This window comes from Pan paniscus, chromosome 18 (genome assembly GCF_029289425.2).
Source record: "Pan paniscus chromosome 18, NHGRI_mPanPan1-v2.0_pri, whole genome shotgun sequence".
Classification (NCBI taxonomy): Eukaryota; Metazoa; Chordata; class Mammalia; order Primates; family Hominidae; genus Pan; species Pan paniscus.
Genome location: NC_073267.2, coordinates 95,283,542 through 95,306,796, shown reverse-complemented (window position 1 = coordinate 95,306,796; position 23,255 = coordinate 95,283,542). Strand labels below are relative to the sequence as shown.

Sequence of the window (23,255 nt, the reverse complement as noted above, 5' to 3'; positions counted from 1 at the left end):
CTTCCCCTCTCCTCCCTACACCCCCACATCACCCTCCCCACCCACACACACCCCACCTTCATTTAGGTACCGTGTGTCAAAGCTCAAGGGAGATCAACTCGGAGGGAGGGAGGAAATAAAATCAGCTCATTCCTAGAACCAGCGGTCACACGCAGCACAGCCTTCCTGACCTGCGGTCACGTGGCCCCACCTGGGGCAGGCCTGTGCGTTTCTCCCCGACCCCAGGGGGCACAGGAGTGGGGGTGACTGCGCGCGGTGGGGGAAGAACCCTGGGGTTCACCACCCAGGGCTCCCTCGCCTGAATTCCTGGATCACCAGCTTCCATGTAGCCTACACTTAATTTTTTTTAAGGTTTAGAAATCCAAATAAGGTGAATTCAGGAGGGGCTCCCCAAACCTCCAGCTGTCAACCCCCTCCCCTCCCCTCCCCTCCCCTCCAGGCTGAAAGCGCGACTTGCCCCGAAACAGAAAGTTACAGGGCAAGCGGCTGTCACCGCGCAGGAAGGTTAAGGAAACAGGAAGCCACGCCAAATACCCTCCTGAGCTTCCCCGGCCCCCTCCTCCGACCTCGGCGGAACAAAACCTTACAGGGAATCCCAGGCAGGAAGGGGAGCGGCGGGGGGGGCCGGCGAGCCACGCTCGCGCCGAGACCGCGCAAGGGGGTTGGCTGGAGGGAGAGGGAAATAAACCCCAGGACTGGGGTTGGGGGGGCATGCTACCCGATCGGGGCGGCCTGCAGGAAAGTAACTTCACACTCGGCGCTTAATTCACCTTGGAAGGTTTAAGTGCCTCGGCCTCTCGCTCCGCCGCCGCGACGGAGCCGGCTCCCGGCAGACAAAAGGAGCGAGACGCGCAACCCCCGGCGGCGGCGCGATGGGGGCGGCGGGCCAGGTGGGCGCTCCCCGCCGCACGTAGCCACGCACACCGCGGGCTTGACCGCAGCGGGAGGATCCGAGGCCGCGCGCGTCTGCGGAGGGCACCGGCGGACCCAATGCCCCGACCCTGGCTCGGGGGTCTGGCGGAGGGGGGTCGGGTGAGGGAGGGTCCCGGGCGCGCCGGCGCCGCGCGGGACCCAGGGAGGCGCACGGCTCGCTTACCTGGTAAGTAATACAGAGGCGGCTTCAATCCAAACATGGTTCAAATTAGAATTCCATAGTGGCCAGAGAGGGATGAAGAAGGAAAATAATATTAAAACCCAGGAATGAACAAAAAAGCACCGTTCAAGCCACGGCGCTCAAAAATGTCCAAAACAATAAAATAAAGGCAGAAGAGCGATCCCGAGAGCGACGAAAAAAAAAAAAATCAGTCTTTCCCCCCCCCCCCGCCCCGCAAGATGATCAAAAGGCTCTCTCTCCGACCAGCGCCCGGGCAATTTCGGCCACCTTGGCCCTGGCAGATCCACAATGAGGTAATTGATGACCAAGGACGGGCCGGAGCCTCCACGGCTGCCCGGGTGTCTTCGCCGCGTGTGTATTTTCTGCCTTTTGGACTTGAGATGCAAATAAAAAAAAGGAGGGGGGAGCGCGGCGGAGGGAAGCAGGCGGGGAAGAGGAGCGAGAGAAAAATAAAGGGGGGAGGTGAGGGTGATGAAATTGGGGGGTTAAGATCTTCAGGGATTACTCATTTGAAAGGAAAAGAGAGAGGGGGGAAAGAAAAAAAAAACAGCCCCCAGGACGTGCGAGTAGCAATCTCTCCTCCATTCAGCCATTTGAATGTCAAGGGCGAGGGTCAAGAGACCTGTTTCCAACAGGGTTTCACGTTCAGAACCAGAAGGAAAAAGGAAGGGGGGGGGGCGGCGGGAGGGGGTATCTCTTGTTGCCAAGGAGAAATCGGCTTTGTTTTGTTTCCCCTTAGCTACTGGGTGAGGAGGGGCGGGGTGGCGGGGAGAGGAGGAGGGGGCGAGCGGGAGAGGGGAGAGGAGAAAATTAATACCCAAACAGCCAAGAAGTACCGAGGGGGAGATTTCTTCTCGTAAATAAAAGAGGCGGCGATTGCAAACAAGTCTCCGGCAGGAGAAAGCAGGCTGGGGAGCCTGCTCCCCTCCCCCTCTCGCCACCAACACCCCTCCCCCCCCTTTTTTGGTTATCTCCCTGGCCCGGCGTCCCACCACTGACTCAGAGAGAGGGGGTGGAAGGAGGAGGAGAAAGAACTCGCGGGGGCTCTGGCGCCTGGGCAGAAGGAGGCAGGAGGAGAGCGGGGAGGCGAGAGCGCACGGCGGTGGAGAGCCCCTCGATCAATTTTCATGCAAGAATCATTATCGGTAAATTGGAAAGCTGGCTGCCTGACAGCAGATTTGTCTCCCCTAATGAAAGCGAAAGGGTAGGGGCGCAGCGGCGGGCGGCTGAAGGCGGCGGCGGCGGCGGCTCCTTCCGTCTCTACGCGGCATCTTCCAACAGCTCCATGCTTCGCAGGGCGATAATAATAGTTTCACTTGCGAGCTTCCCCCCGCGCGGCCGCCGAGCCGGGCGGCAGATCCATGCGGACGGGGAGCGGGGCGCAGGAAGCCGGGCTCGGCTCTCCAAACCCGGGGAGGTTGCCGCTGCCGAAGGCAGGGTGCTACCCTTCGCTCCGAAGCGGGGGCCGTTTGCAAACAGTGGGCGGCTGCGGGCGCCGCTGGTCCCCCCTCCGGCTGCCCAACTCCGCGCTCTGGCCGCCCGCCCGCCCGTCCGTCCGTCCTCCCTCCCTCCCCACCCACGACTGACAGCTGCGGGAGCCGGGAGTTCGCCCTCCGCCAGGACCCGGGAGGAGAATCCCCAAACCGTGACCCGGGGACTCGGGGCCGCCTTTTGTGGAACCCACGCGGGGCTGCGGCAACGCACACGCCGGCCGGCCCTGGTGAGCTCCTCGGGCGAGCGGTTTGTTTCCCTCCTTTCTTTTTCTCTCACCCCTCACCCCGCACCCCACCCCTTAAAAATCCCTGTTGCAAGTGTAATCAAATGCTTGATAGCATCTCCCACACTCTCCCTGCACTGGTGCATTATCAGATCCGGGAAGGCATGCTTCCAGGCAAATAGACCTAATAAATGCTATTACTGGGATTCTGCAAGCCCCGGCTGCACCATAGTAACGAAAGCCCCGGCTAATTTGGTTTAAGAAAACGATCAACTGCACAGAGAGTGTGAGTGTGGAGCCTGTATCTCTCCTCCCCACACCGCCTCCCTTTCACACCAGCTCAAGAAGGCCCCATGTGATAATTCCCCAAATCGAAGGGGAAAAAACCCTGCCGCCAAACCACATCCTGTGCGCTCATTGTCCAGCCCAGCGATTTTAAAGAGACAGGATCCATTTACCCACGTCCCCCCACCCTCTCCTTAAACGCACGCTGCAAAGCTGCCTCTTGATGTGACAATTTATTTTCAAGCCCTTTTACCTTCTGAGGGGCCCCTCGGTGGCACAACCAGCCGGAATCACGACTTGGTGACACTAAGGGGTCACCTTTTGACCCCAGATACAATCATGGTTTGAGGAACAGACCTGAGCCCGCAGGTACACACGGCGGGGCACCGCGGTCGCACCAGGCTTGGGTTCCTGCCAACGCTCTCCAACCACTGCGTAAATCAGGGGTCCCCAGCGGCAGCCCCGGGGTCCCTGCTAAATGCAGCGGCTTCAAATGACAGTTGAACTCCCGGAATTACGATACCCCAGAGAAAAGCTCCGGAGGGCAAATTGGAGGAGGTGGGGGAGAGGGGGGAGCGGCGTGCCTTTTGACCTCTCCAAGCCACTTGCCAAACCCTCGCCTACCCCGCCAGAAAAATTCTTAAATGAGCTGGGCGGAGCGCTCGGAGCCAAGGGAGGGGTGGCGCTCTTCCCCGCCGCCGCCAGCGGCTCGGTGGCTGCGGCGTGCTGGCGGCCGCCTTCCTCCGGGGCTCGACCGCCGGGGTGCGAGGAGCGTCTTTGAGTCCCCAAGCTCGCTGCTGCGCCCCCTCCCCGCGGGCGGCCTAGCGCACGCGGGCGCAGGGGAGGGCGCCAGAGCTGCTGACCTGTAGGAAACCGGCCGCTCGGGGCCGCCCGCGCCCGCCGCCAGCCTCTGGCTGCTCCGCCCCGCGCTGACCCTGGAGGTCGCGCCAGGCCCTCGGCGCCGGCGGCCCTTTGTTTCCGGAGCTGCGTGGCGGCGCGCTCTCTGCGCCTCCCCTTGCACCCGCCGCCGGCGGCGGCCTGGCAAGCGGGGCGGCGGGGTCGGGGTCCGGCACCTGCCCTCCCTGCCCCCACCCCGCGCGCCCAGCCGGGCCTCCGCTCCAGCCCCCGCTTTCCCCTCCCACCCATTTATCACCCGCGAGCTGCACGATCTGCGCCCCTGGGGGGCGGGGCGGGGGGCGGCCAGAGCGCGGGTTAGACCGCCCGGGTGAGCTACCGCCCACCCGCTAACCCCTCACAAACTGGAAAAATCTCCCATCTTACTCAGGGGAAAAAAAAAAGAAAACTATTTTTAAAAGACCCTAAACTATCAGTTTCTGTTGTCATTCTTATATTGGTTTTTAATTCTCCGGGATTACACGAACAACAGTAGTAATTAATACTAAACCTTCCTCCACTGTATATGCTAATGGCAGGAGCCATAAAAATTAATTTGCAAACATGTCATTACACAATAGCTGTACAGGCAATAAACCTGTAATTATGAGCCAATCACAGGCATGGTACAGAGGGAGGGGTGCTCCCCCAATCTGCTGGGTGCCCCCCTTCCCCTGCTGCAGTGGGGAAGACTATGCCAGAAAGAAGCTTGCCTCCTGGGAGCCACCTGTGGAGATTGGGAAAGGGGCCTTTAGTCTGGAGCTCCCATCAGCCTGGCTTCCAGGCAAGATCACTTGGAGACAGCCATCGAGGTCCACCTGAGACTGAGCGCGGTGGCCGGACGCGGTGGCTCACGCCTGTAATCCCAGCACTTTGGTAGGCCGAGACGGACGGATCACGAGGTCAGGAAATCGAGACCATCCTGGCTAACACGGTGAAACTCTGTCTCTACTAAAAATACAAAAAAATTAGCCGGGCGTGGTGACGGGCGCCTGTAGTCCCAGCTACTCGGGAGGCTGAGACAGGAGAATGGCGTGAACCCAGGAGGCGGAGGTTGCAGTGAGCCGAGATGGCGCCACTTCACTGCAGCCTGGGCACAGAGCGAGACTCCGTCTCAAAAAAAAAAAAAAAAAGGAGGGGCGGGTGCGGTGGTTCACGCCTGTAATCCCAGCACTTTGGGAGGCCGAGGCGGACGGATCACGAGGTCAGGAGATCGAGACCATTCTGGCTAGCACGGTGAAACCCCGTCTCTACTAAAAATACAAAAAATTAGCTGGGTGTGGTGGTGGGCACCTGTAGTCCCAGCTTCTGGGGAGGCTGAGGCAAGAGAATGGTGTGAACCCGGAAGGCGGAGCTTGCAGTGAGCCAAGATTGCACCACTGCACTCCAGCCTGGGCGACAGAGCGAGACTCCGTCTCAAAGAAAAAAAAAAAGAAAGAAATTGAGTGCACGGAGGCGAAGCAGGGGCTTGGAGAGCTCCCCAGGCCGGGTTGGCGGTGGGTAGGCCAGACCAGGAAGGAGAGGGCCAGAGAAGAGTGGGCATGCCGGTGGGCCAGCTCCTGGCTGATCTTTGCTTCCTAGTCAAAGGTAAACATCTCCCTCTAATAAGTATTTGAATGCCTGCATTGAATTACCTTAAAATGCTCAGGCCAAGCCCTAATTGCTTTTAGCCACACCCTTGGGAAGGAGAGCTGTAAGATTCTAGTGATAGCCCAGCCTCCTTTGGCCCTGGATCTGGGCGTCTCAAAGTAGGTTAGTGACATTTCCTGGTGACAGGGACCTTCGTAAGGGAGGAAAATATGAGACCCACTATGGGAGGGTGGTTACACCACAGCTGCCGACCTGATGCCAAAACAGCTGAGAAATAGAAAGCAACCCCACCGTGCCCTGCCGTGGGCCTCCCGGGCGGCCTTCCATTGAACGGCCCCGGTTGTTTGCCACAGTGTGGCTGAACGGCGTAGCGGGAAGGATTTTCCCCTTCCCACTGTCCCTTGTGGCTTGGCTGTGGCTTTTGGAACCTATCACTACAGCCATTCATTCCCAGGGGAGCCGCAGCCCCCCTGCCTCTGAGGGTGCCTATGGCCTGGCTAGGGGTGACAGGGGCCACCAGTCTAGGCCACACCAGGACAGACTGCCAGGTGCCCATGTGAGAAGGGCAGTGCTCTTCGTAAGACTTCACCCCAGAGGGATTCTGTCCAAGGAAAGGATGTCTCTGTCTCTCTCCACCCACACTTCTCCGGAAAAGCCCGGTGGTGGCAATGCTCTCTGTCCCCATCCCTCAGCTCACCGCTGGGGAGGAGTCAGACATTTATGGAAAAGAGGTAGGAAACTGGGCAGGCTGGACCACCCAGACCCGAGCCTCCAGGTAGCCCTTGTTAAAGACTGGGGACGCCAAGGGGCAAACTCACCCCGCACCTCCCTGAAAAAGCCCTGCCCACGCTGCAAACCCACCCAAGGTCAGAGGGAAGAATGGGCCCCAACAGCCCAGGGCCATGTTCTGGACACAGCAGAAAAAGAGAGAAAACTGCTTCATGTCTCAATGGGAGAAAACAAGCTGGGGGCTGCTAGGCTGCTTCCCAGGAGGCGGCATGCGGCCCGCCGGATCCCCACTCTGAAGATGCAGCCCCCCACCCAACACCAGCTGCACCTTCAAAATGGAGGGTCCCCAGACTCCCTCTAGCGGGGCTGTATTTGCCACAGCAGGGAGACAGCCTAGCTGGCCAAGAGAGTCAGCTGAGAGCAATAAAAATAGCCTCCCAGCACGTGCTGGGAAAACTGAGGCTGCAGGCTGGGGTCTGGAGTGCAGGCGGCGGGGTGCCTCGGCTGGGAGCTGTGCCCACTGGCATCTGGTGGCCCCCCAGGACCAGACCACAACCTCCCCCTCTGGAGAGAGGCACTGCTCCCCAAATTCCAGGAAAGGGAGGGGCGGGGAAGCTGCGTGGCTAACCTGGAATGCCCCGTCTGTTCTCGGGTGGGCAGCCTCCGTTTCCCTCTTTAGGGTAATAATACCAGCTGATGCTTCCCGCGTGCTCAGTCTGTGCCAGCTGCTGTTCTAAGCACTTTTCCTGGATAGCGCATTGGATCCTCGTGACAATCTGGTTCAAGGTCACCATGAGTTCCATTTTCCAGGTGAAGAACAGAGAGGTCAAGCAGCTTGCCCAAGGACACACAGCCAGTGGGTGGCAGAGCTGGGGTTGGAACCCAAGCTGGCTCCAGAGTGCATGTTCATTACCATCAGCAAAGGTTTGCAGTCAGACTTCAAATTCCGTCTCGCCCCCACCCTCTGTGTGCCCTCGGGCAGTGACATCAACATTTTGACCCTCAGTTTCCTTACCTGGAAAATGAGGCGAATCACCCCCGCACTCCAGGAACATGTGTGTAATCACACCGGTGCCTGGCACACACAGACTCCATGAGCAGAGCAGCCATTAGTCCTGTGTTTCAGATAACAGTGGTAATAATGCTAATAGCAGCTCCCACTGATGGGGCCTTAGTGCACTGGGGCTCCACAATGCCTGCTTTCCTATGATGTCATCTTACTTACGACCTGCCCCAGCATCCCCTCCCCTTGAGATGGGCACCACAGTGACCATCACCCACTTTTGTGCATGAAGATGCTGAGGCCCAGAGAAGTGAAGTCACTCACCAAGGGCAAGGGCATACAGGGAGAGGACACACCCTCTTTCTCTTTCTGTCCGGCTCTAGGCCTTGGGTCCCTGGACCGTCTATGAACATTCCAAGTCTCAAGCCAGTCTGAGGTTGAAAGAAAAAAGGGAACCTCTGTGCAGTCACACCTCATGGTGACTTCTGCATATCCAGGTTTTGTTTTTACCTTTGCTTGGTGGGAGCTACAGGGCACACCCCACCCACGGGTGCTGTCTCCTCTCAGAGCATCTAACCAGGATCCTGGGACCGAGGCATCCCCAGCCTGCCCCTGTGCGCAGGCAGAATGGTAATCTGCCAAAAGTGATGTCTACATGGCCAGGTGCAGTGGCTTATACCCATAATCCCAACACTTTGGGAGGCCGAGGTGGAAGGACTGCTTGAGCCCAGGAGTTCAAGACCAGCCTGGGCAACATAGTGGGACTCCGTCGCTACAAAAAATAAAAATGCTAGCCAGGTGTAGTGGCGTGTGTGCCTATAGTCCCAGCTACATGGGAAGCTGAGGCAGCAGGATCTCTTGAGCCCAGGAAATTGAGGCTGTAGTGAGCTGTGTTTGTGCCACTGCATTCCAGCCTAGGCGACAGAGCAAAGACCCTGTCTCAAAAAAAAAAAAAAAAAAAAGAAAGAAAGAAAGAAAAGAAAAAGAAAAAAGATATGTCTGCTTGGTACCTGTGAATGTGGCCTTATTTAGAAAGAATCTGCGAAGATGTAATTAAGAATCTCCAGGCCGGGCGTGGTGGCTCACCGCTATAATCCTAGCACATTGGGAGGCCGAGGCGGGCAGATCATGAGGTCAAGAGATCAAGACCATCCTGGCCAAATGGTGAAACCCCGTCTCTACTAAAAATACAAAAATTAGCTGGGCGTGGTGGCGCACGCCTGTAATCCCAGCTACTCGGGAGGCTGAGGCAGGAGAATCACTTGAACCCAGGATGCGGAGGTTGCAGTGAGCCGAGATCGAGCCACTGCACTCCAGCCTGGTGACAGAGTGAGACTCCGTCTCCAACAAAAAAAGAATCCCCAGACCAGATCATCCTGGATTATTAGGGTGGGCCTAAACTCAATGGCAAGGGTCTTTATAACAAGAGGAAGCACCTGCACCCCCACGTTTATCACCACACTGTTCACCACAGCCAAAACATGGAATCAACCTCGGTGTCCAACACGGACGAAAGAATCTAGAGAATGTGGTACCTACGTGCGATGGAATACTACTCACCCGTAAAAAAGAATGAAACCCTGTCATTTGCAGCAACACGTGTGGAATTGGAGATTCTTACGTTAAATGAAATAGGCCAGACACAGAAAGGCAAACACTGCATGATCTCACTAATATGTGGGAACTAAGAAAGTGGATCTCATGATGACAGAGGCGGGAGGGGCAGAGGGAAGGCAGGGCAGAAGAGAAGTTGATTAATAGGTGTAAATATACAATTAGATAGAAATAAGACCTAGTTTAAAAAAAAAAGAGAAGACCTAGTGTTCTATAGATCAGTAGGGTGACTATAGTTTATAATAATCTATTGTACACTTCAAAATAGCTAGAATAATTCGAATATTTCTTTCTTTCTTTCTTTCTTTCTTTTTTTTTTTTTTTTTTTGAGACAGAGTCTCACTCTGTCACCAGGCTGGAGTGCTGTGGCTCAATCTTGGCTCACTGCAACCTCTGACTCCCTGGTTCAAGTGATTCTCCTGCCTCAGCCTCCAGAGTAGCTGGGATCACAGGCATGCGCCACCACGCCCAGCTAATTTTTTTGGTATTTTTAGTAGAGACAGCATTTCACCATGTTGGCCAGGATGGTCTCGATATCCTGACCTCATGATCCGCCCGCCTCGGCCTCCCAAAGTCCTGGGATTACAGGCATGAGCCACCTCGCCCGGCCTCGAATATTTCTAGAATAAAGAAAAGAAAAATATACCAAGCACACTAATTTTTTTTTTTTTTTTTTTTGAGACAGAGACTCATTCTGTCACCCAGGCTGGAGTGCAGTGGTGTCATCTCGGCTCACTACAGCCTCCGCCTCCAGGGTTCAAGTGAATCTTGTGCCTCAGCCTCCCAAGTAGCTGATTACAGGCACATGCCACCATGCCTGGCTAATTTTTGTATTTTTAGTAGAGACAGGGTTTCACCATGTTGCCCAGGCTGGTCTCGAACTCCTGACTTCAGGTGATACATCCTCCCCGGCCTCCCAAAGTGCTGGGATTACAGGCATGAGCCACCACACCTAGCCCCAGTACACTGGTTTGATCTGTACAAATTATACAAATGTATTAAATTATACATTAATTATATAAATGTATTAAACTATCACATTACCCCAAAAACATGTTTTTTAAAAGAGGAACAGACAAAAGAAAAGACACACAGGAGAGATGGCCACGTGAAAATAGAGGCAGAAATTGGCGTGATATGGCCACAAGCCGAGGGATGTCTGGAGTCCCCGGGTGCTGGAAGAGGCAGGAAGGAGCCTCCAGAGGGAGCATGGCCCCGCTGACACCTGGATTTCAGTTTCATTCCGTGAGAGAATACATTTCTGTTGTTTTAAGCTGCCACCCAGTTTGCAGTAATTTGTTATAGCAGCCACAGGAAGCTAATACATCCTGTCACTTCTATCAAATGCCCTCTGTCCCACCAGCCCTGGGAAGCTCTGGGCATTGTCCAAGTCTGGAAGCCGCATGCTTTGGGCCACAGCTGGGTCAAGCCATCCTTCAGGTGTGTCACAGAGACTCAGACTGAGATAAAGTGTCCTGAGGCCCTGGACAGGGGTGTGGTGAGGCTGCCCGCCCTCCACAAAACTCACGTCTACACTCCACTGGGACCTGCCCGCCCTCTCATCTCACTCCCTCGTGACACACATTTACCAGCCAGGCTTTGGGTGGAAGCCTGGCCCCCGGAGATCATCGGATGTGGCCATCTGCCCGGGGAAATGGCCCGCCAGCCTTCCTGAGGGTCCACCCCTAACTGCTGGCCTTGCGCACACCTTCAGGCCCCACAGGGCCAGGGGTGACAGTAACGACAAGAATCCCTGGTGGCCAGCTTCTTACCAAGCCATGCCCTTTCATCCCAGCCTCTAGGGCAATTGGGTGGGGCCAGGTGACCAAGTTCTGGCCAAGAGAATGTGGGAGAAGGAATCACTGGCCGCGTCCAGGCCTGGCCCGGAAGAGCTGCCTGTGCGAGCCTCTGTTTTTCTCTTCCTAGGTCTTTGTTATGCATACCTTCTCCCAGGATGACTCTGAGTACAGATACTGAAGCCAGCAACACCTCCATCAACTCCCCAAATGATGCTCAGGGCAGAGGCCCCTGTTCTGGCTCCCCACCAATCCTACATTATGTGGGCGTGTCCTTGAGAAATAAATATCTACTGTACAACTTCTAATATAGTGCACCCCTGAGAGGTTGAGCCTCTTTGTTACGGGGGCTTGTGTGAGTTTAACTAACAACACTGCCCGGGCGGGGTGGCTCATGCCTGTAATCCCAGCACTTTGAGAGGCTGAGGCGGGTGGATCACTTAGGCCACAAGTTCGAGACCAGCCTAGCCAACATGGTGAAACCCCATCTCTACTAAGAAATACTAAAATTAGCTGGGCACAGTGGCGCACGTCTGTAATCCCAGCTACTCAGGAGGCTGAGGCACGAGAATTGCTTGAACCCGGGAGGCGGAAGGTGCAGTGAGCTGAGATCGGGCCACTGTACTCTAGCCTGGGCAACAGAGCTACACTGTCTCAAGAAAAATAAAAATAACTAATGGCTGGCGCGGCGGCTCCCCCCTGTAATCCCAGCACTTTGGGAGGCCGAGGTGGGCAGATCACGAGGTCAGGAGATCGACACCATCCTGGCTAACACGGTGAAACCCCGTCTCTACTAAAAATACAAAAAATTAGCCGGGTGTGGTGGTGGGCGTCTGTAGTCCCAGCTACTCGGGAGGCTGAGGCAGGAGAATGGCGTGAACCCGGGAGGCGGAGCTTGCAGTGAGCCGAGATCACGCCACTGTACTCCAGCCTGGGCGACAGAGCGAGACTCTGTCTCCAAAAACAAACAAACAAACAAACAAAAAAACCAAAAAAACAAACTAACAACACATACCCATAGGTCTCTAGGTCTCCTTTCCGGATGCTGACTTTCTGCCGAATACTGTGCTACATGCTTTAAGTACATTATCTTGTTACATCTTCACAACAAAAGCAAGTCTATTATTATCCCCATTTTTCAGATGAGGAAACTGAAAAGGCCTAGAAAAGTGAAGTGACTTGCCCAAGGTCACACAGCCAGTAAGAAGCAATGCTCAGACTGGAACTCAGACAAGTCGGAAGCCAGGCCCTGTATTTTCAACTCTCTCATCTCTCCGTGGTAGGAGCTGGCAAAGACACTTTACCCAGAAACCCTTCTTAATTAAAAGCAAAACAAACAAAAAACAGGAAGGGCAAGAACACCGCATCTGCAGTCTACATGCAAAACTGTGTGTCCGACCTCCATTCTGGGGCTGCCCCTGGAGCAAGCTGCCAGCAAGCTCAGTATTTGGGAACTCTTTAAAATAATGGTTTTACAAGATAGAGGCAGCAATATGACAAAAGGCCTTCCTTCCTATGACTATGGAGATGCCAGAGAAATCAGACAGCGACTGTGTTGGGGACTGCCCAGGCCACATAGCTCATCCCTGTGAAGGGACCCTCTGCCTGTCCTCGGAACGCCTCCTGGGACACAGACGGGCCACTTTTGGAGGGAGTCCATTGGTAATCTCAGACAGCCCTGGTTGTCCACATTCTGCATTGTGCAGAGCCAATGGAGGCCTGGCAAGAGCTGTTGGAAGGCACCACGGAGGTCTCCCGAGGGGAGGAGAAATATGGGAATAAATGCGACTCTGCAGTCCCTGGACCAGTGGCTCACACACCATCTGTGGACACCGTGACAGCACGGGCACGGCTGGCCTCCTCACCTCCTGCTCCGGCTGCGGTCCTGTTCTGCTGCCTGGGGGCAAACCGACAAGGCTTTCTTCTCCCCAGGCACTCCAGAGACCAGGCGAGGCCCTGCTCCAGGAAAACAGGCATTGTGAACAGCCCTTCCCACTGCCGGCTGCTGGGGTATGCTGGACAAGAAGTCACTGCCAGGGTTGTAATTCCCCATTTGTGGATGACACACAGATCTCGCTGTCTCCTCCTGGGCCTAACTGGTTCAGGTCCATGTAGCCCTCTGGCCAACAAGATGTGGTTTCTATGAGCAGCTTCATCCCTGTCCTTCCCCTCATGCTGGGTGTGAGCTTTTTAGTGCGACAGACCAGAGTGGGATGCCCGAGGGCCCTCTGTGTCCTTCTCTGCCTTTACCTTGCAAAGAAATCTGGAGTCAGCCCCAGCCACTTCCTTTCCTATTGGTCTTCCTCGCCTGCTCTTTCTGGACTGTCCCCGTGGCCTGAGCTGTCCTTTACTTGCCCTCCAGCAGGTCATGCCTGAACTGATGGGGGAATTCTCGATGTGTCCCCAGCATGGGGTATTCAGTAGAATGGCTCCTCTGTCCTGGCGCTTACAAAGCATGGGCACAGCTCAAGGTTTCTCAGCCTCGGCAAAACTGACACTGGGGGCCGGATGATTCTTTGCTGTGGGGGCTGTCCTGTGCGTTGCAGGATGTTTAGCAACATCCCTGGCCTCGACGCACAAGATGTCAATAGAACGGCACAGTCATGACAATCAAAATATGTCTACAGGCTGGCGCAGTGGCTCACGCCTGTAATCCCAACACTGTGGGAAGCCGAGGTGGGTGGATCGCTTGGGCCCAGGAGTTCGACATCAGCCTGAGCAATGTGGCGAAAACCCATCTCTACAAAAAATACAATTAACTAGGTGTGGTGGTGCACGCCTGTAGTCCCAGCTACTTGGGAGGCTGAGGCAGGAGGATCGCTTGAGCTTGGGTGGCAGAGGTTGCAGTGAGCTGAGATCATGCCACTGCCCTCCAGCCTGGATGACAGAGCAAGATACTGTCTCAAATTAGAAACAAGTTTCCAGATACGGCCAACTGTCCCCCGAGGAGCATAACTGCCTCCGTAGAGAACCACTCGCATAGCCTAAATAATCCAGCCAGCACGCTGGGTGACACAAGTTTTAGACCTCCTACTACGGCTGGCCTTGAGCCAACAGCTGCCCTCTCTTGGCCCCAGCTTTACCACATACAAATTTAGAGGGGCTGAATGGGGTGCTCTGGTCTTCCAGCTGTCTCAGATTCTCCAGTGCTGCTTAGAACCAATGGTTCCAAGATAGGGATAAGCTTGTGACTCAGGACAACAGGATCAGAAGGGAAGGGACCCAGGGCCTGCCCCCCAGCAGGGCTCATGCAAAAAACACGGGGAATGGGGTGTGGACTCTATGGAGTGGGCAACCCTGGTGCCTCTGGCATCTCAGTGTTTCTCCCTTTTCTCTGCAGTCCTCTTTCTCCCCAACCTAAACAAAACCTGCTCTGAAAAGAAATATCTACTATTAATCATTCACACTGTAGTATGACTTAGCCTTCCCTCTGCTATCTCTATAGAATCCAGGCTGTGTCCCTGGTTGGGTCCATCTCCTAGCCCCTGGAACAGCTATAGGATATATTTGGGAAAAGCAAGGCAAAGGAGACTTTTTTTTTTTTTTTTTTTTTTTTTGAGATGGAGTCTTGCTCTGTCGCCCAGGCTGGAGTGCATGGCACAATCTCGGCTCACTGTAAGCTCTGCCTCCTGGGATCAAGCAATTCTCCTGCCTCAGCCTCCTACAGGCGCCTGCCACTGCACCTGGCTAATTTTTGTATTTTTAGTAGAGATGGAGTTTCACCATGTTGGTCAGGCTGGTCTTGAACTCCTGACCTCATGATCTACCCACCTTGGCCTCCCAAAGTGCTGGGATTACAGGCATGAGCCACCACGCCCGGCTACAAGGAGACATTCTTAAGGGCATTTACGCTAAAAACAGTGGCTTCCATTTCTCAGGTCATGTAATGAGGGAAACTACTGAGTACCCTGTATTGCAGCAGCTGCTGCAGGGAGGGAGAAGCCCCAGCCTGGTGCTGGACTTGGGGGGAGGTCATGTGACTCACAAGTATCATGGTGAAGAGGTGGGGCCAGCAGGGCCACCCACAAACCAGGTGCTGTGTGGACAGTCCCCCGGGCTTCACGACCATCAGTCTCATACAGCAAACGCTAGCTTGTGCTGAGCTGAACACAGCACGAAGGCCAGAGCACTCTTAGTTAGCAGTCACAGTCCCAACCCATGTGTCCCAAAGACGGCCTTTCCGGTTGTTTGTGGGGGTGGAGCAACCCAGAAGCATCTCCGCTTCAGCTCTTCATTGGGAGGTAGGCTGGCTGCGCCTGGGCAGAGTGAGACACACCTGTTCAGTTCTGCACAGCGGAGGCTTATGGGTGTGGGAGAGGATGCTGGGTCCCAGCACGGTTCTGCCCCTGTGGCAGGTGCAGTGTGGCTCTGGCCTTCAGTCTCCTCCTCTGTAGGACACTTGGACGAAATGATCCCCCAGGCCCTCCAGCTCGGTGAGCCCATGATTAATAAAACTCAGACACACCATCTGCTCACTCTGACATTTAAGAAACAGAACGGGTTTCCAAAGAGAAAGCTGCCCTGTGCAGCCTGCTCCCCGCCTTCGCCTGCTGATCCAAATGTGGGTTCACACCCTCCCCGCATCCCAGCCCTGACTCTACAAATTCCAACATGCACACAGACAATCACACGCAGAGCGGGCTCCCCCTCCTCCACCCAGAAGGTCAAAACCGGATGGGGTGGGGGTGGGGCAGGGCAGCTGAAGGCAGAGGCCTGCCCTAATAAAACCCTGAAATGACTGATGTCTTCTGGGCCTCCCACCCTTTATACTGCCTTCTCTACCCCGAGGGCAAGGATGCATTTTGAAAACCACACATCTCCAAACTTCACAACTCCCCTGATGCCCAGACAGCCTTCCCTCATGCTCAGCCCGTTCCCAGTGCTGGGGAGGGAGACTGCTCTCCCCTTCTGCAGATGGAAAAAGTCAGCCCAAGGTCACACCAAGGACAAGCAGCGAGGCAGGGACGTGGCCCCTGACAGAGTACACGCATGTGGAATGTTCTGTGCCATGCAGGGCCCCTTCCCCCTGTACTGCTCATCAACACCATCCCTGCCGCTCTGTCCTCCAGACAGCCCTTCACCGTGCCCCGTGGCTTTGCCTCTTATGTGACAACTCAGAAACAGGACCTCAGGCCCACTCTGATCCCAGGCACAGAAGCGAACCCTCTGTGATGTGCCCATGGCCCTGCCTTGTCCACGGAGTGGCTGGCAGGGGTCTGCTGGGCAAGAAGTGGGGGACAGTGTGGGCCCCCAGGTGAGACTTTCCCACCAGCTGGACTTAGAAAAGGGTTTTCACTTGGCCCAGGAGCTCAGCTGGGGCGGTGGGGACACGGTCAGGACAGTGAGGCCTGTGCCAGCCAGGTGGCTGCTGTGTGGCTTCCTCCGGGTACCCAGGCTCCGCCTCTGGCAGGGCACAGTGGAGAAAGTCCCTCGGGAAGGCCCTAGCCTAGGGCCTGGCACTCTTTGTTGACTGAGTCTCGGTCGCCCCCAATTCAAGCTGTCCTCTTGCAGCTGGCAGCCCTCCCGGGGAACCCCCAGGTGGTCAGCTCTCACCATCCCAGTCTTGGCCTATCAGCCTCCCTGGATGGCTTCTAGACTCTTCCTCCATGCTGGTCTCCTCCTGAACATTCCATGCAGCTGCCTACTCCCACCCTGACTGCGCTGGACAAAATGCCTGCTGCTCCCCACCATTCTCCCTGTCGAGCACTGCCCCCAGACCCTCCTCTCAGGCTCTGTCTCTGCCCCTACCCCCATCCCCGCCACACCACCCTGCTTGGCGAAGTGGCCTGAATGTCTCATAATGGCCAGTAAAACCAACCCAAAAAAACTAGATGAGAACGTACCCTAGGCTTCTTTTTTTTGAGACAGGGTCTCACTCTATTGCTCAGGCCGGAGTGCAGTGGTGCAATCACAGCTCACTGCAGCCTCAAACTCCTGGGCTCAAGGGATCCTCCTGCCTCAGCCTCCCTAGTATCAAGGACTACAGGCCCATGCCACTTCACCTGGCTAATTTTTTGAAGAGACAGGGTCTCACCATGTTGCTCAGGCTGGTCTCAAACTGCTGGGCTCAAGCGATCCTACCTCAGCCTCCCAAAAAGCTGGGATTACAGTTGTGAGCCACCACACCTGGGTACCTCTAGCACCAAAGAGCTGTCAAGACTAGAAGGGATCACCATGCCAAAAGGAATGGAAATAGGAAATCCTCAAGCTGACCTAGCTCAGAGGCCACATTTGCCCCAAGGGCATCTACAGGTCCTAGGAAATTTGAATTTCTGTTTTTATGGCCTTGAGGGTCAAGGGGAACACAAAGCCAAGCCTCAGGCACTTTGCACAAGTTGGGGATCCGATAGGAGACCCTCCCCACAATAAGCTGGGACTCCAAAGAACTACCTATTCCATGTCTCCAAAGAACTACCTATTCCGTGTGAGTGAAGGGCAAGTCGACCAGCCCCTGTGTGAAAGGACAGGCAGGGTGGAATCTCTAGTGCTGCCCAATGAACATCAAGGCCTGAACTGGATGAAGGGGGTCCAAAGCCGTGTCTCTAGGCACCTGCCAGACGTGTACGTCCTCCTGAAGGAAAGCACCTTCCTTCTGGGCTTCAAAGTATGCCTACAAAAATGTTTCAAATACAATGAGCTGTACACAATCAAAAATAACCAGGCAAACAACAAACCACACTTCCCAGTCGAGAATCAGCAGCCACAACAGCTGACAGAAGCAGACCTGCAGTGACTTTGGAAGCTGGAATTATAGGCACCCGTACAACAACCCTGCTGACTTCGATATAAAATAAAAGACGAGCCTGCAGCTGTCTGCAGAGAAGAGGAAATCATAACAAGAGAAGTGGCAGTCTAACCTCTCACCAGGTCACAGGCCCCATGAGGGCCAGGACTCTCCTTTGTTCCCTGCCATGACCCCTAGAGCAATGCCCTGCCCACATGGGAGCTCAGTAGCAAACTAACTAAATGAACACACTGGACTAAGGCCTTCAGGGAGGGGACAGGGCAGCCATCCGCCTGTTCTGGGTGAGCCTGGTGAATCATTCTAGTCAGTGAGCAGATAGGTGAGAGGAGGTGATTAACCCCAAATTTCCCTTCAACATGACATGTCTCTGTGTGAACGCAGGCGCTAATGAAAAAACAAACCCAGCCACAGAACGGCCTCCACAGTGGAGAAAAACAACCCAGAGGTGTAATGACTATTGCAAAAAGCTGAATCCTTTAGGCCAAAACAAGCACCCCCCACCGTTATAATTTCGAGTTATCCATTCTTTATTACAACTCATAGCCTTGGCTCGAAAAGCCTGTACCAGGGATTCTTTCTGTGGGGGCAATTTTGGTGCCTGCAATTAGCTGAACAGGCAGCTTTTGTCCCTGCTAAAGCACTCAATTGCAGGTGTAATTAGGTTCCCTCACCCCTGAAATCTGCAGAGAGACGCCCGCCTTGACTAACTGCACCCACAATTAAGTGCTTACGGGCATGTGGCTGGAGCCGGGAAACATGTGCATGCAGCTAATAGCAGGGGCACCAAGCAGGTTTGCAAAAATAGACACTGCGGTGGAGAGATCCAGGCTTTTTGCATTTGTTGTTCAAACGGCTCTGTCCAGCTGGGAATAACGAGGAAAGACAAACACACCAATTAGGCTGGGTCCATACATAAATAAACTGCACAGCTCCTTAATTAAGACACTTACAGGAGTGGGCAAAGCTGTGTGGAGGCAGGGGAAGGTGAGCCATGCCCCGCGGGGCTGGCACTGTGCAGGGGCACCGGCCTTGAAGAGCACCCAGGGCGGATGCCATGGTGGCCGGGATGGCAGAGTCAGTGGCAGACCCACTCCTGGTGAACACAGCTGTAGGCCACTCCAGCCAAGGGAAACCGAGGTGGGTGGGGGAGATTTGGGGGCTGGAGAGGGACTGGTGGGAGATGGGGAGGAGCCCCAGAGGTCTTCCAGGGCAAGAGGGAGGTTAAAGCAGGAAAGGAAATGAAGGTGGCTTAAATCCTGTGTGTCCAGAGAGCGGCAGTGGGGCACCGAGCCTGCTCCCAGATCCTTTTCCAAGAGCTGGTTGGTCTGGTGGGTGACCTCCTCCCTGCAAGCAGCGGTACCTGCCCTCTCCTCCTCCACTTCCTCCCCACAGGGGCCTCCGAAGGTGGCAAGTCCCCAGTGAAACCACCTGCTGGCTTCCAAGGCTGGCTCCCCCAGGGCACCTTCAGTCGAGACCCAGGCCCTTGTCAAGCTCCCTGGCTACAAGCGCCGTCAGAGAAAAGAAAGGACGCATGGGGCCGGCGACAAGACGGTACATGCCAGGAGGTGAAAGGCTGCTGGGGACTGAGGGGAATTTGTGTATTTCTGCTCCCCAGTACCCCCACCCTTGTAAACTCCCTGCCGCACTGCTGTATTTCTTCTCAACAAGAAAACCAAGCAGATCATAGTCACTGCACTCAGGCCAGGGAGAAAAGCTTCCGTCTCTCCCCACAAGTTGAGCCACTGAAAGCGATTTGCCTTTTGCAGGGCTCAGCAGTCCTGGCTGAAAGCAAAGGGCAGAGGCAATATTTAGATAATTAAAAACCCATTGCTGGCGGGCCAGCCGGGCGGCCACAGGTGGCTCTAGGGTGGCCCGACAACGGCTCAGAACGGCCAGCGTGCCTCTCTTCTCCCCTCCCCTTCCGGCCTGGGTCTCCTGATTCAGCTACGGCTGTGGGAGATGAGAGGCCAGCAATCCAGCCGGGTGGCCAGTGGGAAATGGTGCCCAGGGAGGGGTCCGGGCCCAAGGCTGCAATTCTGGCTCCATGGCCCTCACTCAAGAGCTGGCCTCAGCTGCCTTTCCGTCCACCCCTGCTCCAGCCACGCTCGCCTCCCTGCCTCAGGCCTCTGTGCTGGCCGTGGCCTCTGTGTGGCTATCCATGGCTCCTGGCTCTATCCCAGCCTATACTCAAACACAAACTCCATAGAGAGGCCCACCCCGACCGCCCCAGCCTCCTTGACCCCTCACTCTGCTGCGGGGCTTTGAGTACCATTTGATTTCTGAATTCACACCTGGCTTTTCTGTCCTTCATTCATCTTTCTCGCCAGGGCCTCTTCGGTCTTCACCATGGGATCAGCTATGCAGCAGACACACAGTGACTGGACAAGTCAGTGGCCAGGTACGAAGCCAACCAGGTGCCTCGGAAGGTGGCTGGGCACGAATCCAGATGGGGACTGTGGCCTCTGTGAGCCCTATGGCTCTGGAAGCTTCCTCCCACGGGGGGTTCCTGCTCCATGGGAGCTTGAGCCCAGAACTCGAGCCCTGGCTGAGCTGGGCCCCAGCTTTCAGGCGCCTGGGCAGCCCCGTTGACCCCAGGTTGGGCTGGCCGGGCAGCCCTCAAGCCCTCACTTAGCTTCACCTTTGCATTTTTAAAGCTCGTCTCAGGTCCAGGAGTCACCGAGCTCCCAGGAGCGGGGCAGAGATCCCCCTGTCTCCACTGTCCCGCCCTCTCTCCACTCCCCTGCTCTTAGCAAATGCCTGTGAGAATCAAAATCAGGATCGGCTCCTCTTCACACAGCCCATCCTTGATGGTCTGTTGTCATGGGGACAGCCTGAGCGTGGGCCACCACCATCCACAGCTAACCTGCAGCCCAGATTTTAGGCCCTGCGTCACCTGCCTCCCGACCAAACGCTGTTCAGAGCCACTAATGAGCCACAGAACGGGCAGCTGGAATCTCCCTCCTGTCTTGCTTCTGCATCTCGGCTTCACTGGAGCCTTCCTGGGCGAGGTGCTGGAGAGGGCAAGGCCTGACCACTGCCCAGCCCACTCGTCGGGGTGGGGCCTGCTGGCCGGAAGGCTCAATGACCACGTCAGGCGTCCTGCTCTTTCTCCAAACTCCAGAAGCATGTGTCCCATGCACAGGGTCACCATTCCTCGCTGGTTCCATTCCAGGTCCTGAGTTTCTACAGACTTCCCCTGTGACCCATGATCTTTCCTGACAGCAGCCCCATCCCTTTGCCTGTAGCAGTGGCAAAATCAGCCACACCTGGCCCATCCCAGGAGGCCCCGGGCACCTCTTCCCTCCCTCTCACCCCTCAGAGACAGGAACAGTGACATGGCCATTCCAGGCCAGGCAGGCTCCTGGAGAGGGCAGGGGCTGGGAGCCAGAGGGCCTGGGTTCCAAGCCACTGCCATGCAGGGCCCGTGGCCTCGCAGTACCTCAGATCCTTGTCACACTGAGTGTGGGTGAAGAAGCTGCCACCCGACCGTGTGAAACACAGCGGAGGCCCAGCCCTCCGTTATCCGTGAGGTGTGACCGATGTCCCATGTGCTAGACGAGCCCTGCCCGCGGCCCACACAGGCAAGGACTGCAGAGGCGCCTGGCAAGCAGGGAACACCCTGGAGACCCTCTTCCTCCCTGGGAACTAGAGGCTGCTTGGCCGACCGTCCTGCCTCCTGGAGCTTCTGGATGGGGCTCTATTTCTTCTCACCCCCATGCAGCCAACTCCACTGTTACTTACTGAGAGAAGGTTCAGCCTCTCCTTTTCAGAGGAGCCCCAGTCGACACCTCCTGAGCACCACCCACTTCCCTAAAGGAAGCAAGCCAGGGAGGCCCCACGGAGAGAACTCAGAACTTCCTGGCCTTCAGCCACAGAAGCCTTGTTGGTGACCTGGCCAAAACCCATTAATCGCTAGAGGTGGCTGGGCCTCCCTCCTGGGGACCGTTTCCCTGGGACATTCCCTCCAAGTTCTTCTGAATCTCTTTCTCTTGGCCTTCTGGGTCTGCTTTGCTACTGTCCCCTCTTGCAGCCCCTGTCCTGATGACTCAGCCCTTACTGTGTCTTCCATCTTTGAATCCCAAAGCCTAGGCCTAGGGCCTGTGTATGGCAGGTGCTCAATAAATGCTTTCCGGGTATACAGCAGGTGCCCAATGAATGCCCGTCAGAGACCACATGAGGCAGAGGTAGGGCCAGACAGGACAGGCCTTTGAAGCTGGAGGGAATTAAGAAAGAAGGCCCGCTGGCCCTGCGGCAACGGCTTTATTTCTGCAGGCAGAGTAGGGGTGAGGGTGGAAAAATGGTTCCCACTGGCGCCTAGCCAGGGATTTTGTGTTGGTCTCTCAGGCCCTGGGGCTGGTATCTTGACACATGCAGCTCCAGGTCAGTGATAGGACCTACTGGGGGTCCCACCCACTTCTCCTTTCACCCAGTATCACCCCAACCCCCAAGCAACCTTCCTCTTATCAGCCAACTGTCACACCCAGAGGGCCGCGGTGGCTTTGCTTTTTAATCCCTCTCTCCCGGGCCCAGATAAGAAGGCCAACCTTTACCCTCTGCAGCTTCCCCTCAGCGGCCTGGAAAAGCTCCAGGGTCACACAGGCTGAGGGTGTCTGTAAAATCCCACTGACTCCGGAGGTAACCCAGGCGGGGCAGAGAAAGAAGGCCGAGGCCAGGGTTTCCCATCTGGGAGAATCTCATACCCCCCGGAGACCTGGCTGTGGCCGCAGACAAGGGGAGGCAAAGACGAGCACCTCATTCCCCGAGGGCTCCGTAAGGATGCCTTGTTGTATGACTGTGGCTCTGAACTGGCTGCTCCACCATCTCGGCACCGTGAGGCAGGAACCAGAGTCAGGCAGCAGCACACAGGGCAAGGCTTCCTCATGCCTCCCCCAGGCTGGTGTGACCTTGCCCCACCTCACTGAGCCTGGAGCCCTTTGGGGCCGGGGCTGGGTCTCATTTCTGTCTGTATCCTGGCCCTGAGAAGGCCTGGGTCCCCTGCTCAGACCATCTCTGTGTATGTGAGACAGTCCCGCACAATCAGCTCTAAGAAACAGGTGTGTAAGGAGCTGCTGCCATGCCGTGCACACATGCCTCCAAGACCACGGGCTCCTCATTCCTCATTCACACAGCCCCAGCTGGAAGCAACCCAAGCATCTGTCCCAAAGCAAAAGACTGGACCAACAAACCGCTAAATCCCTACCACGGAACACCACGCAGCAGAAGGAACAGGCTATCAATACACGCAGCAACGCTGACGGACGTCACAGACAGGGGAGCAACGCTGTGTGACTGCATCTCCGTGAGGTTCCATAGCAGGCAAAACTACCCCAGTACCCCAAAAGAAGCGACGGGAGGGCCCCAACAGACATTGCACACCCGAGCTCACGGCGGCACGACCAGCAGCGGCCAAGAGGCGGACACGACCCAGGAGTCTGCAGACAAACGACGAATAAACAAAATGTAGTACGCACAGACAGTGGAAGATGGCTCTGCCTTAAAAAGGAAGAAAATGTGGATGCCACAGGCTGGAGGGACTCTGAAGATGCTGCACTGGGTAAAATGAGCCAGTCACAAAAAGGTACTGCAGGATTCCACGTAATGTTATGTATATTTTACCATAATTTTTTAAAAAAAGAAATTGGCCGGGCGTGGTGGCTCAGTCCTGGAATCCCAGCACTTTGGGAGGCCGAGGTGGGCGGATCACTTGAGGTGAGGAATTCAAGACCAGCCTGGCCAACATGGTGAAACCTCATCTCTACTAAAAATAC

At 55.8% G+C, this 23,255-nt stretch overlaps 1 protein-coding gene across 7 annotated transcripts in view; it reads right to left on the bottom strand.

Moving 5' to 3' along the window:
- GSE1 (Gse1 coiled-coil protein) overlaps positions 1-23,255 on the bottom strand; it is a 502,305-nt gene that overhangs the window by 117,173 nt on the left and 361,877 nt on the right. For 2 of the 7 annotated variants that reach the window (XM_008974330.5, XM_008974332.5), the window contains exon 1: positions 1,097-22,849. The exons of the other annotated variants lie outside the window; for them this stretch is intronic. In XM_008974330.5, coding sequence (XP_008972578.3) covers positions 1,097-1,133 — 37 coding nt within the window. In that variant the 5' untranslated portion in view covers positions 1,134-22,849. Of the gene's footprint in view, positions 1-1,096; positions 22,850-23,255 lie in introns of those variants that run through there. 7 annotated transcript variants of the gene reach the window in all.